General features: G+C 37.0%; 1 protein-coding gene across 1 annotated transcript in view; it reads left to right on the top strand.

Moving 5' to 3' along the window:
* The window catches only part of Fbxl5 (F-box and leucine rich repeat protein 5), a 40,117-nt gene extending 20,942 nt beyond the window's left edge, over positions 1-19,175 (top strand). The window contains exons 7-11 of the mRNA XM_057772046.1: positions 290-438; positions 1,230-1,312; positions 2,086-2,808; positions 12,512-12,660; positions 18,399-19,175. Of these exons, the coding sequence (XP_057628029.1) occupies positions 290-438; positions 1,230-1,312; positions 2,086-2,808; positions 12,512-12,660; positions 18,399-18,475 (1,181 nt within the window). The 3' untranslated portion in view covers positions 18,476-19,175. The remainder of the gene's footprint in view (positions 1-289; positions 439-1,229; positions 1,313-2,085; positions 2,809-12,511; positions 12,661-18,398) is intronic.
* Positions 19,176-21,092: the final 1,917 nt, after the last annotated feature.

Below are 21,092 nucleotides of genomic sequence, written 5' to 3'. Positions count from 1 at the left end.
TCTTCTAACTCTGTCCTTTTTAATTAGGTAGAATAACTGATGCTACTTTAAAACCTGTAGATCATTTATTCCTTTGTATCAAAGTCTATTCTCTCGAAGAATTTTTACAGTTCTTTCACTATTCGGCATTCTCTTCAGAGCTTTCTCTTGTTGCCTGAAAGTAGAATTGCTTGTAAAGGGAGTTTGAGGGCAGCATAGAATATTTCCTATTTAGTATTTGATGCATCCTTTGAGTGGCCTACTTATAATTGGTGTATCTAGTTCTTAGATGTTTGAATTCATTTTACAGAAGAGTCTGCAGAGGAATCGATTGCTATCAGCATTGCACAAATGGAAAAACGTTTACTCCATGGCTTAATTCATAATGTTCTGCCATATGTTGGTACCTCTGTAAAAACTTTAGTGTTAGCATACAGCTCTGCAGTCTCCAGCAAAATGGTATGTACAAATGAATACTAGCTTGAGTATTAAGAAAAATAGCAGTGAAACAACTTTGTTTTGGTTATTAATGTTTATTTAAGAGGGAAAGAACAGAGTGTCTTCCCATGAATAGGTGTACACTGCTTGCTTTCATATAATTGCAGTTCTTAGAGTGTTCTTTGTAGTTTGAACTGAAACTAGGCAGGTAATCATTTATTGGGATTTATAGATGTTAAATGGTGAGCTTAGTTTTATATGGTTGATTATAACAAGTAAGACATAGCAAGATGGACAAGTGAGGTGAAGCCAGTTTTATAAATGTTATGATTTCCTACATACAATCACTTTAGGTAGTCTTTCAAAAGGTAGATTTTTCTGGGTCTCATTTCTAAGACTCTTTAAGAAGATTACTAGAAATGTGAGCTCAGAGACTGGAGAGGTAAATGGCTTGTTTAATAAAGTGCCTTTTGTTCAAGCACAAAGACCTAAGTCTGGATTCCCAGCATGTACAGATACATGTATAATGGCATGTCTGTAACCACAGTGCTGGGGGCCAGGGGACATGGGTACCCATTGGCAGCTATACTAGCAGAACCTGTGGCCTTAAAGTTCAGGAGAAAGATACTGAGAATTAACTTCTGTCTTCCACATACACTACACTGAGTTTGTCTAGTTTATAATGTGTTAAGTGAATTTTTTTCTTTCAGTATGCATACAGGCTTAGGAAAACCAGTGAGTTATATTTAGTGTTGTCTGTTGCTTAACTAAAGCTCCACATGTCCTCATGGTGACTTTCTTTTCATTCTTAGGTTAGGCAGATTTTAGAGCTTTGTCCTAACCTGGAACATCTGGATCTTACCCAGACTGATATTTCCGATTCTGCATTTGACAGGTTATTTTTAAATCTCTGGATATAATAAATTCTGACTGAAATCAGTAAAAATATTCTCTATTTCCTTGTTTACATAGTCACTATTTACTCATACTATTTTATATTTCTACTAAATTTCTGCCATGTATGACTGTAACTTGATAGTTTTGTCTCTTGTTAATATACAGTAGCTGGTCCAGAACATTGGCACTGCCATCTGTACGTCATGCCTAAGCTTGAGCCTTGCTTTGTTGCTGTCTAGATCAACATTACCTGTTTTTAACGTTTTAGTTTAGTTTTTAAATGCCTTTTGTCAAAGCTCCCCTTTAATTCATGGTTTTTCTGGTTTAGTACCAATTTGTTTAAGCCACACTCTTTGTAAATGATTCTTCCTTGGAGGCTACTAGTTTTCTTTTTCCTTTCTTTTCTTTTTATTTTTATTTCAGAGGGAAAGAGAGATTCTTCTACCTGTTTCTAAAGTTTGTTTCTTCTGTTTCTTCATTATACAGTAGTTACTTTCTTTCATGTGTATTCTGCCTTTCCTCTACTGCTTATTCTTAGAACAGGAAACTGTGTCTCTCCCATCCTGTCCTCTACAAAAAAATATTTGTTTTTTCTTTTTTTTTTCATTACTTACCTTAGTATCTTTTTGTATCCTTAGTCCTAAATATTCCCTGATGATAGAAATTCTAGAAATAAAATGATTATTTTGTATTTTAAATAATTTAATGCTCATCTGTATATATGTAGTTTAATGCTTTTGAAGAATTTAATAGTCTTCCTCCCTCTTGTAGTTGGTCTTGGCTTGGTTGCTGCCAGAGTCTTCGACATCTTGATCTATCTGGATGTGAAAAAATCACAGACATGGCTCTAGAGAAGATTTCTAGAGCTCTTGGAGTTCTAACATCTTACCAGAGTGACTTTTTGAAAAGTGCAGGCAAGGCTGTTTCAAGTCCATGGACAAATAAAGACATTACCATGCAATCCTCCAAGCAGTTTGCCGGTTTGCACAATTTGACTGACAGAGGTGTTGGTGAAGAAATAGACAACGAGCACATTTGGACTAAACCTGTGTCTTCTGAAAGTTTGACTTCTCCTTACGTGTGGATGCTGGATGCCGAAGATTTAGCCGATATTGAAGATACAGTAGAATGGAGACATAGAAATGTTGAAAGTCTCTGTGTAATGGAAACAGCCTCCAACTTTGGTTGTTCTTCATCTGGTTGTTACAATAAGGACTTTGTGGGATTAAGGACTAGTGTCTGTTGGCAGCAGCATTGTGCTTCTCCAGCCTTTGCATATTGTGGCCATTCGTTCTGTTGCACAGGGACAGCTCTAAGGACTATGCCTACACTCCCAGCGACTTCTGCAATGTGTAGAAAAGCATTAAGGACTACATTGCCCAGGGGAAAAGACTTAATTTATTTTGGGAGTGAAAAGTCTGACCAAGAGACTGGACGAGTACTTTTGTTCCTTAGTCTATCTGGATGTTATCAGATCACAGACCATGGTCTCAGGTGAGTGATCAGTTTTAGTTGTTAGGAAGTGGATATATTCCTATTCTCAGATGGAATACTGTGTTTTTGATGTAAGTTTTACTGATTTCCTTAAGCCAGTGATTTATTTGTTACAGTACTGGATCAATAGTCCTTCATGAAGTTTTATTTTAGTCAATTCAAATACATTGTGGAATATACATTTAGAGGTTTAATTGCATAGTAATTGGCCACATTTTTTAAAAGTATTTTATTTATTTATTTATTATGTATGCAATATTCTGTGTGTATACCTGCAGGGCAGAAGAGGGCACCAGATCCCATTGCAGATGGTTGTGAGCCACCATGTGGTTGCTGGGAATTGAACTCAGGACCTTTAGAAGAGCAGGGAATGCTCTTAACTTCTGAGCCACCTCTCCAGCCCCCACATTTTTTATAATATATTTTGGTGGGTAGATATGTCAGTTATTGTCTCAAGGACATTACAGAAGTAAGTTTTATATTGTGGACTTTGGAAAGCATGTCTGTTATAGTTTGATGTGATTTTTATAGCTGTGAAGTACTTGTAACCCAACTTGCTGTTGTTCTGTATCCAGTCATTGCTACTGTTGTTGAGACAATCTCAGTAAGTAGCTTTGACTGGCCTGGCACTTGCCTTTTAGATCAGTCTGGCTTTGAACTCACAGAGATTCTCCTAGCTCTGCCTCCTAGGTACTAAGATTAAAAACAGCACTTGGTGCTTTTTTGAGCCAAGGTCTCACTCTCTCCCAGGCTGCCCTTATACTAGCTGCAATTCTGCTTCCCGGCACCTACATGGGATGGGAGTTGATGAGAGCTTGAAACCTTCTGTAACTAGTTCTAGATGACCCCGTGCTCTCTTTGGTCCTCTGCAGGTACCAGGTGTCAACTTGGTGCATGCATACATGCCGGCACACCATGTCCAGTTTTGTCACTGCTAGACATCAAGCCTAGAGCTTTGTGTATGTTAGACAAGAACTCTAACACTTTGTGACGTCCCAGCCCTGTAAGCACAATCTTCAGCATAGTATATTAGTTGCCTCCACCCCTCTTTTCTTTTACTGGAGAGAAAAATAGGGGTAAGTTGTTCAATATCTGAGTAACTGAGAGGCAGATCTCCTCAGCATCCAGGTCTTCTATATGCTGTGGGACCCACTTAGAGCTGTTAGGATATGAATACTCTTTCTTATTAGACTTATTTTTAATTATGTGTGTAGGTATATTTTTCTGCATTTGCTCATACGTGGAGGTGCCTGCTGAGGCCAGAGGCAGTGGATCCTCTGAAACTGGAATTATGGTTGATTATGAGCTGCCTGATAGGGGTGCTGGGAACAGAACTTGGGTCCACTGGAAAAGCAGTAAATCCTTTTAATCCTGAGTTATCTCTCCAGCCCCAGTTACATAGTGTTAGAGACTTGTAGCACGATTAATAAAATCCCAGAGACAGATATTGGAGTTCAACCTGAAGATAAAAGCAAAGCAGCCAGCCACTGGCTCTTAATTTTACCTCAGACCGAAATGGCGATCCTGCCTCCAGGATTCTCACAATGAGACTCAGCTGAGACCTGTCTCCTCATGTCTTATGTTCCTCTCTAGAGCTGGGATTAAAGGCGTCCACCACTACTGCCTGACTTCTCTGGCCAACTAGTGTGGCTACTGGGATTAAAGGTGTGCCACTACTGCCTGGTCTGTAAGGCTGACCAGTGTGGCTATTTTATTTTCTAATCTTCAGGCAAGCTTTGTTTATTAAAATTCAAATGAAATAACACTACATTCCCCCTTTTTTTTGTCTAAAATAAAAAGAAGACTGTAATTAATACAAGAAAAACTATATACAATAAGCACGACTGTATATAATATAGGCAATAAGTACATCAACAATGAATGCCTAGTCCATTTGTGTAAATGCAGAAACATATACTTACATACATAATTAAAAATAAGCTGAAATGGAGCCAAACACTTTACTATTTTATAATATTTTGATGCTACTGTAAATGGAATTGCTTTCTTAATTTCCTTTTTAGATTGTTCATTCTGGTACCTAGAAAATAATTTGATTTTAAACACACTTCCCTCAGAACTCTATCCCAGCTTCCCAAGTTCTGGGATAGGTGTGTGTCCTCATGGTGGGGAAATATTTAAAACTGGAATTGATTTTTGTGTGTTGGTTTGTTTACTCCTTTATTTTATTGAGCTTATTATTGTTAACTGTACTTTCTATGTGATTTCCCCCTCCCTTTTCCCTGTATTGATTAGATTTCTAGGGTCTTGCATGTGTCAGACAAGCGCTCTTCAGCTGATTTATACTCCTAAGTTTGTGTGTGGATTCTTTAAGGTTTTCTACATACATTGTCATTTATAAACAGATCATTTTGATAACTTTTCTACTTGGATTTTGTTTATCGAATTGATCTGACTAAATTTATGGTGTTTTAACATAAGTAGAAATGATAGTACTATTTCAGTGATTGTAACTTTGTAATAAGTTTAGAAATAGAAATTTGTCTCTCACCCTGTGTAATTTAAGATTGTTTGGCTCTCTGGAGTCTCTTGATACTAATCATGAATATTAAAGGTAGCTGCATCACTGAGAAGGCCACCTACCATGAGTCACAAAAGTCGTACCTAGAGTTCCCTGTCAGGCAGCTCTGCAGTAGGGTTTTATTATCCTCCACAATTTTTTAACTGCTTGTGTGATACTGGGAAAGGGCCTTGTGAACCCTGAGCTGAATCTTTTAAGTGTGGTGAACTTCCTGAGCCTAGTAAGTTTTATGAATGTAAAGAGTCTTCTGAGCTTCTGCCTCTAAGAGAGAATTTTCTGTTTAGGAGAAATAGCATACAATACCCCTCCCTAGAACTCTTTGATTCATCCTGTACCCACATCCTGGATGTTCATGAGTTTTGGAGGGGCTGATAAAGAAATCTGATCATTTTCCTCCTTTTATGGCTGATCATTCATTATACCACTTGCTTACAGCAGCAACTATCACTTAATCGCAGCAGTTTGACAAGTTCAAGCTGCTTAAAAAGTTTTCCTCTGTGACTGAGATTGACAGCCCCAGTCATCTGTGGGCACAAACACAACATTTAAAAGCATGCAGTTTGTTGAGATATCCCATTTATTTAAACAAAACAGTAGTAGTTATCCCCCTGGTTGCCAAAGTATAGAGAGGTAGCCCATTTGGTACTGTGATGATGTTTAAGAGTACCTTTCTCCCTTTGTGTAAGATGCCTTCAAACTATTTTGTCTTTTTTGGGGGAATGTTTCAGTTAGGGTTTTAATTGCTGTGAAGAGATACCATGACCATGGTAACTTTTTTTTTTTTTTTTTTTTTGGTAGGGCGGGGTTCAAGACGGGGTTTCTCTGTGTAGCTGTCCTGGAACTGGAACTTGCTCTGTAGACCAGGCTGGCCTCGAGCTTACTGATACCCGCCAGTCTCTGCCTTCTGAGTGCTGGGATTAAAGGCGTGCACCACCACTGCCCAGTGACCATGGCAATTCCTATAAAGGAAAACATTTAATTGGGGCTGACTTACAGTTTGAGAGGTTTAGTCCATTATCATCATGGCAGGACATGGTGCTGGAGAATTCTGCATATTGATTTGTAGTCAGCAGAAAGAGTCTGTGTTTCACAATTCAAACTATACCCAGTGTATGAGACCTCAAATCCTACCCCCACAGTGACACACTTTCTGCAACAAGGCGATGCCTCCTAGTGCCACTCCCTATGGGCCAAGCATTCAAACACATGATTCCATGGGGACCATACCTATTCAAACCACTACAGGGAGTAAGGGATTTATTTAGATCCAGAAACCCAGGTAGTCCAGATTGACCCCAGATTTACTATGTATCCAGAACTGGCTTTGAACTCATGTTGCTCCTGCCTTTTCTTTCTCAAGTGCTGGAATTATATACCTGTGCCACCATTCCCATCTTATTCAAACTCTGCTGTTTTATGCTGTTCTTCCAGATGCTTTTTAAAAATAGTGAAACTCTTTCACAGAGGCTGTTAGCATCTCTGAAGGCACACTGCCATTCATTCTAAGTAAGTGCATTTGGTCTTGGAATGCAGCAGCAAAAAGTAAGTTCACATATAGCGTGAAAATATTTCATTGTGTATCAGTCGTTCCATCAAAATACAATGCTGAGTAATAGAGCATGGATATGAGGTACTGTACTGTCTTATTTAAGTTGTTAGTATCTACATCCTTCGTAAGTCACCCTGCCTCCTTCCTAGAATGCTGCTGTCGGGATGCTGGGCATCTTGCCACCTCTCATGACTTTGGCAGGACCAGCTTAGGTTGCTTTTCTGGCTCAGCGTAGGATATAGGGTGGCAGAGCTGTGCTTTCTTCCTAGGCCTGCCACTGGAGCCGGATTCTGGGCTATGTCAGGCTCCAGGACAGTAAGATACCCATTGCCTCTCCATGGGCCATGCTTGGCTGCTCAAAGGTCCTGGGTTGAGTGAATAATCTTGACCTTCAGTATACTTCTTGTATGGGAGAAATTACAAAGCTTATTATAGGTAGGATAACTGCTTCTGAAATAGTGTAATCTTGTCATTCACACCACTTTGTCATTTATTCCTTCCTTCGCCCCTTTGGTGAGCCACTGTTCATACACTGGAACCTTCCAGGGACCTACCAGCACAGCATTTGACTTTGTCTAATATGTCAGACTAGAAAGAGATGCCATAGTTCAGAGTGTAGGTTCTGAAAGCAGCTTGAGAATTGAGTTCTGAGTTTAGGATTACAGAAACCTGTGTGATACTTGAGTCTTGGAAGAGGGCCAATCTCTGAGGCAGACTTGGTTGTAGATTGGCCAAAAACTGGTGTCTAAGGCTAGAGAGATAGGCCAGTGATTTATAAGAGTACTTGCTGCTTTTGAGTTCAGTGTCCAAACCTGCTCACATTCTTCTGTAACTTCAGTTCCAGAGGATCTGACGCCCTCTTCTGGCCTCCACAGGCAAAACACCCATACGTGGAAAGTTAAGTTAAAAAATAAAACCAAAACTAATGAGCAGTGACTCAGAGGCACCAGTCAGTACTACGGGCCCAGGATCCTTGGTTTTAGTTTGCACAGGAGACAGTGTGCCATCTTGGTCTGGGAATAGTAGGATGACCAAGGTACTGTTTTCTCTGGAGGTGGGGTACTACTTTGCCTGAGATATAGGACATAATCATGGTGACAAGGGCATTGATTCCTTGTGAATTCTGTATCATGTGACTGACTGATCACAAAGCCTTAGGGATAGAAGGCAATGACTGCTTCCCTCTGGAACAAGGCATATTCTAGCAGTTGTGTTTGGTTCTGAAACGTGGGTAGGAGATGGGATACGGTATTGGCTCCCTCTGTGGTGTGTCACTGCTATGTGATCTCCAGTTAGCTCTTTCAACTGTGTTTAATATTTATGAGGACTATAAGTGTTCAGGGTGGTGATGGGGTTACTGGAGGTTCTTACTTCCCTTTTACCTACAGTAAGAAATTCATCCTGGTTGCTTTTTGGGGATTGAACTGTGAAGATGACATATTTTCTTTCATCCTGTATGAGGCCACTCTTGGCTCTGGGTTCTGCAGAGCTCATGACATGCTGGTTCTCCTTGTGCTGCTTCCATCAAAGTGTGGTTGTTATTGGTTGTCCTGCTATCTTTTGGGGAGGGAGCAAGTGTTAGGAACTTTTTAGTTGGCTATCTTGCTGGCATCTCTAAAAATTATTAAAGTCATTGTTTAGTAGTTCTACTATCTTTATCATTTATTGCTGTGTTTCTGTTGACTAATGCATTTCCCTCATAGTTTGTTTTAATATTTAATAGTTTTGGTTGGGCACTAAATAGTTTGAATTATATATTATTGAATTTGGGACTTGGTTTTGTTTGTTTCTTTGTTCAGTTGGTTTTTGTTTGTTTGTTTGTTTGTTTGTTTGTCTTGTGACAGGGTTTCTCTGTGTAGCTTTGGAGCCTGTCCTGGAACTAACTCTTGTAGATCAGGCTGGTCTCAAACTCAAAGAGATGAGCCTGCCTCTGCCTCCTGAGTGCTGGGATTAAAGGCATGCACCACTATCACCCAGCTTTTATTCTTTAATAATTACCCCCTTTGAATCGTTATTGTTTCAATCAGTTCTATAACTTGTACATTTTTTGTGGTTTTTTTCTTTGTATGCTTTTTTTTTTATTAATTGTTTAAATGCTCCTTTCCCTGGTTGAGGGCATAATTTATTATTCATTTGGGTTTTTTGTTTGTTGGTTTGTTATTTCAGCCTGTGTCCGGTGTACTTGGGCATTTGTGACAAGACACAGATGAGAGAGATCTTTCTAGAATGTTTTTTCTTGCTGTTTGACTATACCTCTTAGTCTTTTATTGATTCATACTACCTTTGGTTAAAGCCAATTTTATAGCCTTTGCTTTTAACCTTTGTAATTTGGATATCTCTACTTTTCTAATCTCATCTTTGCCCCCAAAAGACATACATACACACACACACACACACACACACACACACACACACAGGTATGCACGCACGTACACACTTGCACTTTAGCCCTAAATAGCTCTTTTCTTATTTTTGTTGTACCGTCTTCTTTTGTCTTTAATAACCGTATTTTCTCTTTGTAATATAGTACTAGGGGCTAAATTCTGTTTATTACTTTTCTCATAACATATGCCATTAATGCCATTATGAGAAATAATGCCTTTTTGACCTCTCAGAGTCTTTCTGTGTATCTCCAGAAGAGCATTCGCCATGTGGTATTATAATTGCTTGTTTGTATTCATAGTTTGTTTTTCCACTAAGGTTCGCTGAACCCAGTGACTGTTGATTTAGGTGTACTTGTAACAGAAGCATTTTATACTTCATTTAGTTTGTTTTGCATTCAGATACCATTTGAGTCTCTTAGACTACCTTCTGAAAGTTATATTTTTTATTGTGAGCTGCTGAAGTTCCTAGACTTTATGAGTGAGTGTATTTTAAGTATTTTCTTCCTTTAAAGGGCTTTTGTTGGGCCAATTAATCCCAGCACTTAGGAGGCTTGGGCAGAAGAATTTGAATTCCAGACCATCTTTGGCTACCTGAGTTCAAGGTCAGCTTGAACTAGTAGTGAGAGAGACCCTGTCTAAAAAACGTTCCCTCATTCCTGTCAAACCACATAGATTGTGAACTACTATCATTGTTAACCTGAGGTCTATAAAGATGGAAAATGCTGGGAAATTTTTCTTTAAAATTAGAATATAAGATAAATTAGATTTAAAACATGCCCTTTCCCATCTTTACCATTCACTATCCTCTCTGAGTATCAATATTCCCATAGTCCTAGCCAGATGTGGTGGTATATCCCAGCTCTTAGAAAGTAGTAGATGAACAGTTGCTGTTCATTGATAATCTCTTTTGCACAGTGATTTCTAGGCTAATCAATACTGTCTGACAAAGAATGTCTCAAAAGAACAAAAACAAAAATTCGTAGTTCTTTCTTATCACCATAATAGTTTACTTACTTCTGACACTGGTTCTTAATTTATTAAGCTGCATTAATTTTAAGACTGAATTTGGCATATTAGTTTCTTAATATGTCTCTTCCATTTTAGTTATCCCATTTTTGATGTTTTAGTATTCTTTTAATTATTCTATAGAATCTTGGCATTCTCAATCTTGTTATATTTTAATCTGTTGTAGTTTTTTTTTTTTTCAGGAAACATCTTTTTTAAATTTATTTATTTATTAAAAAATTTCACCTCCTCTCCTCCCATTTCCCTCCCCCCTCCCTCTCCAGTCCTAAGAGCAGTCAGGGACTGATCTAATGGGAGCTCACCAAGGCCAGCTGGACTGGGACTGGCATGTGATCAAACTGGACTCTCTGAACGTGGCTGACAAGGAGGGTTGACTGAGAAGCCAAGGACAATGGCACTGGGTTTTGATTTTACTGCATGTACTGGCTTTGTGGAGCCTAGTCTGTTTGATGCTCACCCTCCTAGACCTGGATGAAGGGGGGAGGACCTTGGACTTCCCACAGGGCAAAAAACCCTGACTGCTCTTAAGATTTATTTATTATGTACACAACATTCTGCCTCAATGTACGCCCACACGCCAGAGGAGGGCGCCAGATCTCATTACAGATGGTTGTGAGCCACCATGTGGTTGCTGGGAATTGAACTCAGGACCTCTGGAAGAACAGCCAGTGCTCTTAACCTCTGAGCCATCTCTCCAGCCCCCTCTGTTGTAGTTTTTATACATGAATGTGATACTTGGTTTTCTTTTTAAACACTAAAATAAATTTACATCCTATTCAATTTTACTGTCACTAGTCCTCTTTTAATATATTTTTGTCATCCCCTAAATAAAAATTCTTATTAGCAGTTGCTCCAGTTCTTCCTGTCCTCAGTTGCTGACGGCCAGTTAATCTACCAAGTATCTCTGTGGGTTTACCTACTGTTACACGACAGTATTCAGTGTTTGCTTTTTTCCCCACATATCATAATGTGTTTAAAGATTGTGCAATCATCACAATTGCACAATTGTTTAACCTATGTGTACTTCATAGCTGTATAACATTTAATTGTATGGCTATACCACATTTTGTTTATCCATTCATCAGTGGACATTTGAGGTATTTCTGCTTTTTGTCTTATGTGAATAATGCTGCTATGAATATTTATATGCTAGTTTAGGTATAAACATGTTTTCATGTTTATATATCCATGTATGTGTAGGAATGACTACATGGCATAGAGGTCGTTGTACTCACAGAGAAGCACTAAGAGGACCAGGAATGTTAATCATACAGGGGTGTCTTTTCAATGGAAGGAAATAAAAATTAGATCCCTGTATTCTATCCAAAAAACTAAGAGTAGATTTTATTAATGACCTGGTGACCTTTTGTTATCTGTGAAGGCAGACCTTATCTAGATTCCCCAGAATGATTATCCCAGACTATTTCCTTCCTAGACATCACCCATTTTTAGGCTTAGAGATGTCACGTGTACTTTATGGCCTGCTGGATTCTGTGCTTTCTGTCAGAGACTACACTTGATTCTAGGCCTGTTAGCTAGATCTTCATGGTCACATATATTTTGTAAAGGAGTCTCTATGTAGTCACACCTTTAGCTTTATTGTGCACCTGGAATTGAACTGATTGCACTGATTGTTGCCTGTTACCTTTTCCCAAATTGTAATGTGTTTTAAATATGCTGGCAATGAACTGCCTGGTATTAGACTCCCTGAAGTAGTTGATGATGTCAGTCTGCACTGGGTTTTCATTCTTATCTCTTTGCATGGTTTGGTTCCCTTCCCTGTCTGACATTTGCAGGGCCAGTTCACTAGGTTATGGGAGGAACTCCAGAACTGGCAATTATGTTTCAGACTTCAGGAATTTCCGTGATAGTTTTTACTCTGTTAGACAGTGTGTTGGGAAAATGAACACTACATCTCTAGGTTTCAGTGTTTCTTCATGTGAGAATTGAGTTATTGTAATGTTCTTATAATGCAAGGTGTCATATGCTGCTTTATTGGGGTTTTTAGGAAAAATTTACAACACTTTTTTGAGTCAATGTATTTCTGCTTAAGGATGAGTCAGTTTTCAGTGTTTTATAAAAAATTTAACTTTTCTTATTAGCAAATTGAGAGGTATGTAAAATATTGATCTAGTGGGCCTTCGACATATTAAAAATTTCAAAGGTTAGTATTTCCTGACTGTCACATCATTTCTCTTGCAGGGTTTTGACTCTGGGAGGAGGACTGCCTTACTTGGAGCACCTTAATCTCTCTGGCTGTCTTACTGTAACTGGTGCAGGGCTGCAGGATTTGGTCTCAGCATGTCCTTCCCTAAATGATGAATACTTTTACTACTGTGACAACATTAACGGTAATGCCTTTTAACAGTGAGATACTTTGAAGAATGCATTTAAAACTTTTGGCAGTTCTAATAATTTTTATAGGGTTTATTTGCTTTCTAGATTCTCAGTTGCACAGATTGTCTTACTTTTAGGGTTAGTCCTTTAAATTTAATAAAACTAAAATGATTTGGATCTAAGGTAGTAAAATCAAAATAGCACACATTTTTACTCACTTCTTGAAGGTAAGTTTCTTTCTTACCATTCTAAAAGAATTTTAAGCATGTAAGTTTAAATCATTTAAAAAAGGACAAGTTGTTATAGAATCACTAAGATTATTCTGACATTTTGGGAATTCCATTGTAGTATTCTAACACCATTAACAATTTAAGAATATTGATTTTCTAGACACACTGATTTCTTAGGAATGATAGGCTCATTTTTCTCACAGCACTGCTTTATCCAGTGTGGCACATAGACAAAGGGAGACTGGTAATGTGAACTCCTCAGGAGCCCTGTGTCTTATTTCATATTAATCTCCCTCAAGACTGAGGCAGTAGATTGTGCAGCACTGAGAAGACTGAGATGGCTTAGGCATAACCAAAATTCCTATACTGTTTTAGAAGTTGATTACTGATTCCTGAACTGATTTAAAAATCATGAAGTATGATTTGGGGTTGTAGCTTTTTGAAAGACTGCTTGCTTAGCATGCATGAATCTCTGGGTTTGAGCCCCAGCACCACATAAAACCAAGAGTGGGGGCTCATGGTTATAATTAATCCCAGCACTCAGGAGATAGTGTCAGTAATTTGAGGACATCCCTTGCTTCAAGTTCAGCTTGGACCATGTGAAACCCTACTTAAAAATCCCACACAGCCGGGCTGTGGTGGTACATGTCTTAAATCTCAGCACTAGGAAGGTAGAGGCAGGCAAATCTCTGAGATTTGGGCCAGCCTGGTCTACAAAAGCTAGTTCCAGGACATACTCCAAAGCTACAGAGAAACCCAGTCTCGAAAAACAGAAAGAAAAAAAGGAAGGAAGGAAGGAAGGAAGGAAGGAAGGAAGGAAGGAAGGAAGGAAGGAAGGAAGGAAGGAAGAAAAAAAAGTCAACACACACAAACATTCTTCGTCCCACTTTTTTTTTTTCTTTTTTAAAGTCTATTGGTTAGAATACACAGTTTCAAATTATATTTGTTGTTCTTTTGGGCATTTGATTGTGTTTAGTAGAAACAGTTTTTCAGAAGCGTAATAAAGCTGCTCCTCAATTATTGATAAAACAAATCATCTTGTATTTATAACTAGAAACACATTTAAACAACTCCATTCTGTTATACCTATCTTATACTACACACTGTTGTTTTTGAGAGTCCAGTTATTCTAAAATGAAAGGGAAGACCAGAGTTTCTCTCAGGTAGAACAGTTGACAGGAACTAGGTAAACAGAGACAAGAAAAACATTTTAGCATGTAGAGAAATTAGCAAGTTTCCTATGGCTTGGAATTTAGATTTCTCCTAAAGTAAATGAGACTGGAGATCTTAACTCTTCTAGTTCTGGAAAACTGACATGTTCTTGACAAAAACAACTTGGTAGTACCTATCTTTACTTTCTCTTGCTGACGGCATATAGCCAAGGAATGGAAAAAAATGAAGTTGCTATTTTTTTTTTTTGGTTGTACCTAGTTGAACAAACAAAAACAAAAGGACATTCATGAATGGAAGCTTTTGTTTGTTATAAAAAATAAAGCCATAGGGAACTGTACAGGTGACTTAGTGGTTAAGTGGATGACTTACTGTTCTTACAGAGAACCAGAGTTTGGTTTCCAACAGACACATTGGGCAGCTCACAACTGCCTGTAGCTCCAGCTCCAGGGGATTCAACACCCCATTTGGCTTCTGTGGCTAGTGCACGCACTCCTGTGCACATATACCCACATAAAAACATGTAATCTGAAAGAATAAGTACAGCTTTTCAAAACAAAACTTCATAAGGCTTATAGGATACATTTTAAGACTAATTAGCAAGTACTTTTTAAATAAGATATTTTATTTGTATGTTACACTTAAATTGCCTATATAATTTCAGTATAGGTTGTGTTTGGAAACAAATCTCATAACCTAATTTGTTTTGCTTAGTGGATATAGGTATTTTGGTGGGAAGTATTGAGGTTTAGTTCAATTTTAATTATTTGCCTACTTATTTTGTACTTAAATGTTTTTAAACTTTAAAAATATTTAGATGAAAAAGTTAAGTGATTAAAATCTCAATATTATTTTTATCTTAATCTGTTTTGAATATATAATATTGGCATTCCAAAGGAGCTATTTACTCCTTTGTTGACTGTATTTTTTTATTTCTAATTTTCAGTAGAATATTTTAATTGAGGGATCTGATTTTTTTTAAGTTTTGAAAGATATTTACAGTACTTGAAATAATACTAAATTTCCTTTCTTAACTTGATAGAGCATGATTTCGAAGAAATGGAAATCCTTTAAAGTTTACAGGGTAACTTCTCATATAATGTGCTTTTTAGGTCTAGGTAGTTGCTCTTAAAGCAACACTTGAGTCAGTCTTTTTTGTAAAGGGACATTTGGACAACTTAAAAGCTGCTAAAATTGTACCCAACTGGAAAAGGTGACACCATTGGCATAGTACTTTCAAAGCTCAGCTTATACAAGAAATACTTGATGAAGGTTTAAGAATCCTCACTTTTATTTCTGAAAATAATGGTTATGATTTAGTACATGGTTCAGAGTAATGAGGAAACATACATATTTAAAAGTAACATTTAATTTGAAATGTATTTTATTTAAAAAATCTACATAATTGCCACATTATTAGCTAAAAGAATTTAATGCTAATAAATGTGAGATTAAATAGTGAATGCAAAGGCAGGATGACCTGTATTCTAAGCACTGGCAAACATTGGGGAAGGTGTTAGCCATCAGCTGTTCCATTTCTACTTTGAGCAAGATACTGTATTAAGCTCTGATGCCAAACACACACTCTGCTTCTTCTGAATGATTCTCCGTGATTTTTATATTGTTATTTGACTTGGATATGCAAGAGTCCATAATATTTACACAAATCTTTATCATTAAAGTAGTTGTTGTATGGCCTAGTTTCAAGCTCTGAAGAACAGTTGAACGATGGTAGTGAGTAAACTTTCTTGTGCTGCTTTGCATTTCAGTTTGTGCATAATTTAGCAGTTAAGATAGATTAGCTCATAGTTCTGGAGGTGACAGTCTCAGATGATTTGCTCTCTTATGTTTCTAATTTAAGTTAAAAAGGAATCAAAGGTAAGTGAAGGTAAGTGAAGACATATGCACAGCATGAGTAATATATAGTACTTAAAACCAAGAAGAACATGGCATTTTTATAAACAGAATTAGCTACCTTTGTAGTTCTTTTCATTGCAGTATTAAAAAGTAGTATTCTTTGCTTTAACAATTAGGAGATTTTTACCTTTTAATTTAACTTAATTTAAGTCTTACTATAATTTAGCCTGATACATTAACCGTTTGGCTAAGTCAGATATTTAAAGGAAAGTATTCTTTAATTTGTTAGTCTAATGGGAGAATAGCATCTTTCACCACTCGTACTGTTGAGGCAATACTGAATGTTATATGGAATTCAATATAGTGTTTCTTCTTTACCTTTCTGTCACGAAAAATAAAAGTTCATGGATGTAGTCAGGGTATAGGGAGCTGTGTAGTCCAGCTACTTGGGAAGCTGAGGCACAAAGAGCACTTCAACCTGGAAGTTTGCAGCCAGCCTGGAAGACATAAGTCTTTGGGTCTTAAACAGAGAAACAAACATAAAAACGTGTGCGTGTGTGTGTGTGTGTGTGTGTGTGTGTGTGTGTGTTATGACTATATGGTCTGTTATTTGGAACATAAGAATTTTCATGTTTTTCCATAGTTGCTGAGAATAGAATTATGCACTTATAAATAATAGGCATATTTTGTTAAAATTCAGCAGTCTGAGCATTAAATAGATTAAGTGTCAGGGAGTGAGTGAAAAGATATCAGATGTTTGGTGGCAAAGCAGTACTGTGTAAGGGGTGAAACCAAGCTAAGCAGTGGATGGTTGAGGACTCACTGGTGCTTAGGAAAGCTGGAAATATGTTACATGGAAAAACTTGGACAAAGATTGACAATGGGGGGAATTTCAAAACTTAGGATTCTTTGCCAGGGCATTTCTAACAGTTATAAATATGTACTAAATCTTTTAGCTTTGTGTCTTATTTTAAGGAAAAATAAGGAATTTGCTATTTTATAGGACTTTTTAAAAACAAATTTTAAATATTTGGCATATAGCTTAATTAGAAATAGAAGTTTTAGCTTGTAAAAATGAGTCTGTAGTGCTTATTTTGTGGGTACTTTTTTTTTGAAGATTTATTTATTATGTATACAACATTCTGCCTCCATGTATGCCCGCACGCCAGAAGAGGGCGCCAGATCTCATTACAGATGGTTGTGAGCCACCATGTGGTTGCTGGGAGTTGAACTCAGGACCTCTGGAAGAGCAGCCAGTGCTCTTAACCGCTGAACCATCTCTCCAGCCCTGTGGGTATTTTTTAAACCTACAGACATGTAGTTTTCAAAGTCTGAAATCTGAGGCCAGTCTTTTTTGATTCATCCTATGTCCCATTTCCATCTTGTATGCCATGTCTGTTTCCCGTATTTGAAGCTAATTCCAAACATGTCAATCTTAAATATGTAAACATAAGTGAAATTATAATTGGTTGCAATTCTATACATAAATGTAAAAGTCAGTGTTTTTCTTAAAGATAATTTGCCATTTACATAGTGAAATATATGAACATTATATCTCAGAGACTTTATTCTAAGAAATTCTTTATTTTCTTTCATATGTGCTATCTTGAAGATCTGTTTCATATCTTCATTTTGTGTTGTCCTTATGTGTCATAATTGCAAGCTTTGGTTTTCCCAGTGGAAGCATAGAGAATTGCTCCTTAATCCAGTGTACCAGCTACACCGAGTCTTTGAAATGCTAGAAACAACCCTTCTACATTTGCTTTTTTTTTTTTTTAACTAAAGCCATTTTATTCAGTGCACTCTTAACTTTTGTGAAATTTCTTTGTACTTTTCTAATTTTTAGCTATGTTCCTGAATAGACCTAGATTTTGTTTTCTAGTGTCTGGGTTGCATAGTGCAGCTGGGGTAAAATTCCAGTTATTCCACAAGAGGTTTATTATTGTTTGTGCATCACCATTTTATATTCCAGATGTTTAATTAGTCACTCATTTTGTATTCAGTTTTGGGAAATAATTTCATCTAAAGCTACCATTTGTTTTTTTAGAGATCTCCAAATGCTCAGAGTATGGCACATACATTGTATCTGCATCTATATAGTATATTGTTTTAAACTTTGAATATGACATTTATTCTAATTGTTCAGTGTTCCATTTATTGAGTTGACACAGTTCAGATAGGGTTATGCTTTGTTACGTTTCTAGGAAGGATGTTCAAAGAGTTTGTTTTTAAACTATCTAGCAATCTTGTTTCTGTGGATTGTCTCCTTTTCATCTTGGGAAATTTTACTGTGTTCCATCTTTCATGGAGGATATTTTAGATGAAGTCAGACTATTACTGGCAGTTTGTGTCTGAAGTTTTAGTGCTTTCACTGTAAGATTTACTTGTGTGATGTCAGTGAACTGCTAGTAGAACAGCTGTAGATTAGTAGGCAGAGCTATCTTGCATGGTCTCTAAGAAGTCCCTCCTTTCACGTGTGTTTTACTTTCATGCAGGTCCTCATGCTGATACCGCCAGTGGATGCCAGAATTTGCAGTGTGGTTTTCGAGCCTGCTGCCGCTCTGGCGAATGACCCTTGACTTCTGACCTTTGTGTACTTCATTTAGCTGAGCAGGCTTCCTTTCATGCACTTTACTTACAGCACATTTCTTGTGTTAACATCCCTCCTTTTGGATTGTTTTGGCCCCATTTCTTACAGTCTCAGAAATTTAATTTAGCAGTGAACTGTACAGTGTTGTTTTTCCTTGCAAAGTATATTTTTGTTTTAGAAAGGGATCAGGATTTTTTTTTTTATTAGGGTGAGAACAGTCTTACTGGTTTCTTTTAAATGAAATGCTTTAAAAAGAGTATCACTAATGCCATGGTATTTAAAGTATTTTTAGATTATTTTGCATTTTAGTCAGTGGGGGTTATTGGTTCTCTATGTGTAAACACTGTACCAAGTTTTGCAGATCCTTTCAGATACTCTTTCTGAAGTTTTATTTTCAAAGACTGGACATTTTGGAAATGAATCTCTTTTTCCTAACATTTTCTTTATTTTAACAATTCTTAGGGGCCAATTCAAACACATCTAGAGATGAGATTCTTTAAGATTGTAGAATAATTGGCCTCTCAGTGTTTGCTCAGTGAGCTAGTAAAAGCACCTGTCTATTTGTATTTGCTTTTGACACCTGGTTCCACTACTGTCCCTAAACTGTCAAATTTGGGAGCGATTTTTAAAATTCCATAAGTGTTTGAAGAAATGTATAAATAAAACTACTTTGAGAACTTTACCAAGCAATATCTTGTGTTGTGATTTTATTTTTAGTCTGAATTCAGGCTTACTAAATGTTTTGTTCATTGAGCCTCCATAAAATTGTGACCCTGACACATTAACAGTTTTAGATACTAAATACTACTGAGTTAAATTTCTTTTTGAAATTAATTTTAATTTTATGTCATGAAGAAGAAGATGGTGCCCTGCCTCTTTTTCTTCCTTCTCGTAAGTGCAAACGAAGCTATAGAAGGAAGTAATCCTGGAGTCAGCTTCTCTGTCTATAAGCATTTCCTCCCTGTGAGACTGTATGGCGGTGTCTACAAATGAAGCAGGAGTTACCTAATTGAAACATAGTTGGAAGAATTCTGGAACATTCTGCAGTTCAACTGACATTTGAATTAAACACTGATATATCTGCTGACATTCTCTTTGAAGAGTCACCCTGCTGTCAAGAGTTTTTATTTTGATTCATTTTCATTTGAAAACAAACTGGAACCCTACAGATTTGGTATAGGGTTGAGCATGTGTACAAGCAGGTAACCTTAATATTTTGAGGAAGTCGAGTCTTGTGGACACTACAGGTAGCTTCTTCCTGTAAGTATGTAAAGGAGGGAGGAAAAAGTATTGCATTTTCTTTGAGTATAGAGTCAAGTCTAAAGTTTGACTATTTTGTAAGATTTACTATAGTTACTGTGCTTCTATTTTTCAAAGTGATTAATTAAGCTTATTTGTGAAGTTGTTAACAAGTACCATTTTGAGGGAGGAAAAAAACCTGAAAATGTCCCAGGAATGAGTCTCATGCAAATGTGTGCTAAATTTTCTTGGTATCAACTTGAAATTGCACAGAACAATGTCTTGAGTCATCACAAGAGGACTTAGGTTTATTATAACCTCAGATAATCAGAAAACAGTAATCTTATGAGAGGAAATGGGTAAGTGTTTAAGAACCTGGCTTAGATACTATTGTTACTAAATTAACTTTGAAAAGCTAGTTTTCAGAAATTGTAAGGAATGGAGTTTTTTAAAACATGTACACATTTTGTTTTTCATTCTTAATATAAGAGGATAGTTTAACATCAGACTATATACTTGGTTTCAGTATATCCGGGATTTTTATGATTGATTTCCTTCTGAGAAAAAAATGTACCAGTTGTATAAGTTGCATCAGGTACTTGATAAACTTTAAGTGTTAAATATAAGGCCAGTGTTGTGCTTTAGATATACTAGCTTTTATAAGCCTCACAGTGCAATGAAACAGGCAGTATGGTCTTTTTCTGTAATTATGGAAAAAGTAACTTGACCATGATAACCCAGCTAGTGAGTGTGACAACTAGGGTTTATACAAAGTTGATCTTCTTAAGTATGGTGTTATTATGTCTCTTTGTTATTATTTTGTAACTGTTATGGGTCAGTCTGAGCAACTGTTCCTTAAAGAGTTCATGAAAGTAGCAGAGTAGAGACAGACATAATTGCAATGTAACTTGGTAGAGGAATGTGTCAGCTAAATCAAAGGTTAAAGTTGATACTTAGTCTCTTGTCTTTGAAAATGAAAGCTCCATCAGTGTTCTGATTTGGAGGTCATTCTTTCACAGAGTTCATTAGACATTAGGAAATAGTCTTGGCTGTCCAAACATGGTTGAGAAGAACTCAACCAGAGCATCTAGTGGGTGGAGGCCATGTAGGCTGTTACACGTCTTAATTTTTTTTAAATTAGGTTTATTTTATGTGTGTTTTGCCTACATGTATGTCAGAAAAGGGCACTGGAGTTAAGAATGATTATGAACTGCCATATGGATAATAGAAATCAAACCTGGAGCAACAACTGCTGGGTAGTCTCTCCAATTCCTGCTGTCAAACAACACAGGACAGCTTTCCACAAAGAGTAATTTGAGAAGTCCTGCTTTAGGTATTTCTGTTTGGTGTACATCTTTCC

Source organism: Chionomys nivalis, chromosome 6 (genome assembly GCF_950005125.1).
Source record: "Chionomys nivalis chromosome 6, mChiNiv1.1, whole genome shotgun sequence".
Taxonomy (NCBI): Eukaryota; Metazoa; Chordata; class Mammalia; order Rodentia; family Cricetidae; genus Chionomys; species Chionomys nivalis.
Note: the sequence above shows the minus strand (reverse complement) of the source record. Positions and strands in the feature narration are given on the sequence as shown.